Source organism: Octopus bimaculoides, chromosome 7 (genome assembly GCF_001194135.2).
Source record: "Octopus bimaculoides isolate UCB-OBI-ISO-001 chromosome 7, ASM119413v2, whole genome shotgun sequence".
Taxonomy (NCBI): domain Eukaryota; kingdom Metazoa; phylum Mollusca; class Cephalopoda; order Octopoda; family Octopodidae; genus Octopus; species Octopus bimaculoides.
Genome location: NC_068987.1, coordinates 89,857,978 through 89,864,283, shown reverse-complemented (window position 1 = coordinate 89,864,283; position 6,306 = coordinate 89,857,978). Strand labels below are relative to the sequence as shown.

The following is a 6,306-nucleotide window of genomic DNA, read 5'->3' as shown; positions in this document are numbered from 1 at the left end:
GTGGAAGCCCATCGTATGCGTCTATGTATATGTGTGCTCCCTCACCGCTGGACAGCCGGCTTTGGTTCGTTTAAAGATACCCATAGACTAAGTACCACCGATTTCTTCGATTGAGCCCTTCAATGCGATGCCCCATCTTGGCCGCAGTTCAATAATTGAAATAAGTAAAAGTAAAAAATAAAGAATCAACAATGCATTTAATATAGAATTTTCGAAAAAAAAAGATATTAAATATGCTACCAGTTCTCCAATATTTACCATTTTGAATCACTGAGAAATTCTTCAGGCTTATAATATGCAAGATATTTACGTTCAATAAAAAGAACTTTCAAGATATGACAGTTGTATCTTCGCATATAGTAAGTCAAAAGCTTATCCCGCCATGTAGACTAGCCACAATTCGCACTATCTGATCACTGCAACAATATCAACAACAAGAATAATTCTTTGTAGAATAGGTACAACTGTGTGTATGCAACAACACACATTATAGCAATAGTGATGGCTTTTAACACAAGCACAAGATATTAAAGGGCAATAGTTGCTTATGTCTGTACCAGGATTTGAACTCGTACGGTCCCATATACCATCACAGGAACAGTTAGAAGAAATCCTTGTCGATGCATGGCCTGGTGTGTGCTCCTATGGCCAGTTAAAGGCATATGGAAGCTTGTGTCCGATCTGTAAATCAGAAAATAAAGAGGGACGATAGGCGGAGTTGATGCTTAGTTTTGTGGCCCCGAATACGGGGAGACGAAATAGAAGTGTTAGAGAAATAAGAATGGACATCAAATTGTTTTTGTTTTCTATTTAAATGTAAAAGTTTATCCCAATATAATTGATTTCTTGTTTGTTAGGAGCTGTTGTTGAGGTAAAGTTCGACCGACCGATTGAAACTGCTGCAATCCTGACATGTGATAAAATTTTTACAAGCACAACTCAACTTGGTAACGAAGCTGCTTGTAACTGGTATTCTGATTCGACATTGATCATAACGGTAGGCAAAGGAAATGATCTCGTAATTCTAGGTAAGATTTCGAAAGACCAATGCTTCTATATATCAAATAATTACTGATATTTTTCTGCTTGTCACGGCATGTGTTCGTATGTTATGCTTCATTGAAATAGAAAAGTAAAAATATTTTGCAATACAAACAAAAGAAAAAAGTAATAGCAACAGGAGCAGGAGAAAGTGTTTTTCGGGGCGAAAAGCGAAAGTGTTTTCCTTAATGAAAACAATGAAAGCATTTTATTGGGCAAGAAGTGAATGTTTTGTTTCTTTTAATAAAAGGGATAAATGAATCTAATAGCTTTTAATAATTATTTAAATTCATCGTTGGAAAGGCACAAAACCGCATCAATTTAATTAAATATCAGTTTAATTGTGTATAAAAGTCGAATATTGCCTTTATTTCTTCCTTTTGCATAATCCCACTTCGGTACAACATTCTTTTGTCATATTGGATCCTTTATAGTAACTAATCAGTACTCTGCAACCGGTACTCTAGATTTTACTCTATAGCCGGTACTCTTTAACCAGTAGTCTACAGACAGTAGCCTACAATCGGTATTCTACAGTTCAATCAGCACTCTATAGACGGTACTCTACAATCTGTACTCTGCAGCGCGTGCTCTACGATCGGTACTCTACAGTCGGTACCCTACAACCAGCACCGTACAATCAGTACTCGACAGTCAGTACTTGACAGTCAGTACTCGACAGTCAGTACTCGACAGTTGGTACTCTACAACCAATATTTTGCAGGCCTCTAATCGTCAATACTTACTCGTTCTTTCCTAGTTTCATTTTCTGGAAAGAAAGAAAATTTTTTCAATTTTTCAACGAAGGAAAATACTTTCACTTCCAGTGTTGACAAGATGAACACTTTTACATCCATGGCGTGCGAACCAATAAGAAACGGGAACCGATTCCGGTTACTTTGAACATGAATATCACTAACAAAAAAATGATTGTTTTAGTTTTTAGCAATCCGGGCTCAACTAACGAGAAGCAGATTCGAGCATGAATTGAACCCGGTTTTCTGGTTAGGGTCACAGGAAATTTACTTTTCCTCCACTGTGTTCGTTATAAATAACTTTTTATCCTTTGTTACTATTACATCGCTGATAGTTGACACCTTGACTTTGTTCGTACCACATCTCTAACAATAACAACAATTAATTCCCATTTAACAATAGCTTAATGTCCAAAGCCCACACCTGTGATCAACTTTGCTCTGGTACCAGGCACCAAGGACGCCCATTGTTCCGCTATGAGAACACTTTAAAGACCTACTTGAAACCTGAAGACATGGAAATCGAAAGCACTGAATAGAGTCCAATGGAGAAGCTCTTGCTACCATACCATCACCGACTTTGAGGTAGCCAGTATCAACACCCTTAAGAGGAAAAGAGACCAGGGTAGAATTGTGTCCAATCTAACCTTCCTAGATGATGGTGACCACCACTGCCACATCTGTAGCAGGGACTGCAGATCGTGAACAGGTCTGTATTCTCACATGAAACGACACGGCAAAACATTAAACTGGGAACACTGTGCAGCTGTGTCCCACTGAATCCTCATTCGTCGAAGCGATGACAGAGTCTGATATAATCTGTTAAAACAAAAACAATGAAGTAAAACTATTTTTTTTAAATGTCAGAATAGTGAGAGAGACCGAAGGTAGTGTCAATGACCCCTAAACTAACATATTCACAAAATATTCTTTCGCAGTGTTATGCTGATATGGAAAATACAAAACAAATAGTTACTGGTGAAGCCAATGCTTTTGGTAGAGGCACAAGTATTGTAACTTTCTGTTTTGAAATCTTCAGTAATATTCTTTTTTCAGGTTCTTATTTGACTTTTGCAAACAATGCAGTGAAAGCCAAAGGCCAGAGTTATGCCATTGCTATTGAAAGTACTATAGTAGTAGGCAGACCTGATCAACCAGTCTCTGTGGAATCGGTAATCGAAGGTCCCTCAGAAATACCCAACTGCGGTTTCGTGCAGTATACGGGTACGAAGAGTCGAGGAAGCGGCGGTAGGCAGTTAACATACGAATGGACCATTCCTAACATAACAATAGTAGGTGAGTCTATCAAATAGTTGACGTCTGTTCCTATCCTTTCCTTTTCACCTCTGTTATTCTATGTCTTCTAAAATATAAAAACCTAAATCTTATACATTCTCACGTCAGCCTCCTTCTTGTATTATTTTATACGATTCGTTTTATACGATTCGTTGTATTTTCTTCCTTACATGACTTACAAGGACATTATTTCTCAGCTCTTACCCTTTCACTTTCCTGTTCATAATTTTTGCGATAATAAAACTTATGAAGTATATAGCAATCTCTCCGCCACTCTCCCTCCTCCTCTCTCTCTCTCCCTCACCTTCTCTCTCTCCCCCTCTCTTTCTCCCTTCCTCTCTCCTGCCCTTCCTCCCCCTCTCTGTGTATACACACTCACACACAAACACATTATCTGTATCTATCTGTCTTTCTATCTATCTATCTAATTTTAATCTTTCATACTTTTTTGCCTTTTAATGATACTACGACACTTTACAGTTACGTCCAAGCATATGCATACAGTACATATGTCTATACATGTAATGGTGCATATTTTGTTAACGTGTAGATTTCTGTAAAAGAAATATAGAAGTTGTTTACATAGGAAATCCTATGTATGCAACTTTCACTATTGTACATGTATATACATCCATTTATCTAGAAACATGAATGCTAACTATGCAGTGTACATGGCGTATATATAGTGTACAACGGCCATGTAATTTCAGCCTGCACGTGTGACATACATAAGGTGAACATATAGAAAGGTCGCTTTATAATTCCTTATCGCAACGAAGGCCAGTGCCACCACCACCACCACCACTTTTACTAGTGGTGGTGCCATCGCCATCGGGGTTGTTGCCCCGAAGCAATTATTGACATCATACTTGAAGTAAAGGATAAATATAGAACGAGGGATAGTAATAACCCTTTCTGTTATAGGCACAAGGCCTGAAATCTTAGGGGAAGGGGTTAGTGGATTTCATCAACCCCAGTATTTGACTGGTACTTGTTTTATCAAACCTTAAAGGATGAAAGGCAAAATCGATCTCAGTGGAATTTGAACTCAGAAAGTAATGACGGACGAAATACCACGAAGCGTTTTGACCGGCGTCCTAACGACTCTGCCAGCTCGCCGCCTCAAACGGAGGTAGTAATAGTGATATAAAAAAAATTGGTACCAAACCAGAATTTTAATGGAGTGGGTAAGTTGTCTGCATCGACCTCAGAGGTCAACTGGTATTCATTTTATCGTCCCTGAAAGGATGTAAAGCAAAGACGATCTCGGTGGAATCTGAACCCAGCAGATAAAGAAGCGGAAAAAATGCCGTTTACCATTTTGTCATACTCGTTAATGATTTTACCAGCTCACCGATACTCTCTTTTACTCTTTTAATTGTTTCAGTCATTTGACTGCGGCCATGCTGGAGCACCACCTTTAGTCGAGCAAATCGACCCCAGGACTTATTCTTTGTAAGCCTAGTACTTATTCTATCGGTATCTTTTTGCCGAACCGCTAAGTTACGGGGACGTAAACACACCAGCATCGGTTGTCAAGCGATGGTGGGGGGACAAACACAGACACACAAACACACATACATATATATATACACATATATACGACAGGCTTCTTTCAGTTTCCGTCTACCAAATCCACTCACAAGGCTTTGGTTGGCCCGAGGCTATAGTAGAAGACACTTGCCCAAGGTGTCACGCAGTGAGACTGAACCCGGAACCATGTGGTTGGTAAGCAAGCTACTTTCCACACAGCCACTCCTAGTATTCCATAATGAAACGGTTATTAATTATATATCTTCATGTTAAATACCTAAAGTGAGGCTTTTTTTACGGAGTCCATGCTCCTCCACAACCTATATCAATAGTAAGACTGATTACTCATCTATTATATTATGTAAGTCCCCACCGTGTACAGTGTGAGCTGCACCATGACATGAGATAATGGCTGTTTTTTAATCATTTAAGAGGTTACTTTTAGCGGGGGACATAGCATTAGCGCAACGAAGGTGATGTGATACGAACTGTGTCTTTTTCAATCTAGGTTCTAGAAACTATTAACCAGGCCAGCAGCATCTCTCTTAAATACAACAGAATACAGAGCCCGGCATAAACAACGTCGATAGATAAGATCAAAACGGCGAGCTGGCAGAATCGTTAGCACGCCGGGAAAAAAATGTTTACCAGTATTTCGTCCGTCTTTACGTTCTGAGTTCAAATTCCGCCGAAGTTGACTTTGCCTGTCATCTCTTTTGGGGTCGATAAAGTAAGTACCAGTTGAGCAGTGGAACGATGTAATCGACTAAACCTCTATCCCCAAATTATTGACCCTGTGCCAATATTTGAAACCAATAAATAGGAAGATGCTGTGTATTTAGCATCATTATCAAATTTCAAGTGAACATGCTTGGGAAGTGAAACAGCTGCGATCCGGGAGTGGAACCGCGTGGTCAACGTTGTGACACATTGAGACAATATAACGGTGAATATGTATTTGAAGGAACTCTTTTGACTGTTCAATGCCGTAAGTGCTTCAGGTTCAACACGATCTCAAGTTAAGTCACTTACTAAAACTTGCTCAAATTTTTATTTTAATGTGACAGCTCTGAGAATTTTCGCCATTAGATAAACAATGCAAAACCAGATGAGGTGGAGTCATGAGATGTGTTTACCCAAGATATTTGACTTAATTTAGTGACTTTTAAAATGATGTGTTATTAAGAAGCTTTTATTCGTGGAGGTTATTGTAAGGTGATACATGTTTGAACTTTTGCAGATAACACAAAGGACTCAATAATGCTCAACTCCAGTGATTTACAGATCGGAACTGAATACACTGTAACACTGAACGTGAAGAATTTCCTGGCCGTGATTGACAATTCTTCTTTAATTATAACTAGAGACGCCAATGCAATTCCAATTGTTTATCTTTCATCCGATGTTGACGCACAGAATGTCCAAGTTACAGACACGTAAATATATAATACATACTTTTTTACTCTTTTACTTGTTTTAGTCATTTTACTGTGGCCATGATGGAGCACCACCTTTAGTCGAGCAAATAGACCCCAGGATGTAAGCTTAGTACTTATTCTATCGGTTCTTTTGCCAAACCGCTAAGTTACGGGGACGAAAAATACTAGCATCGGTTGTCAAGCGATGTTGAGGACAAACACAGACACACAAACATATACATACGCATATATATATATATATA

The 6,306-nt window shown here is 38.8% G+C and overlaps 1 protein-coding gene across 1 annotated transcript in view; it reads left to right on the top strand.

Moving 5' to 3' along the window:
- LOC106872791 (uncharacterized) overlaps nucleotides 1–6,065 on the top strand; it is a 30,403-nt gene extending 24,338 nt beyond the window's left edge. The window contains exons 8-10 of the mRNA XM_052969458.1: nucleotides 858–1,028; nucleotides 2,853–3,092; nucleotides 5,866–6,065. Coding sequence (XP_052825418.1) covers nucleotides 858–1,028; nucleotides 2,853–3,092; nucleotides 5,866–6,065 — 611 coding nt within the window. The remainder of the gene's footprint in view (nucleotides 1–857; nucleotides 1,029–2,852; nucleotides 3,093–5,865) is intronic.
- The last annotated feature ends 241 nt before the right edge of the window (nucleotides 6,066–6,306 follow it).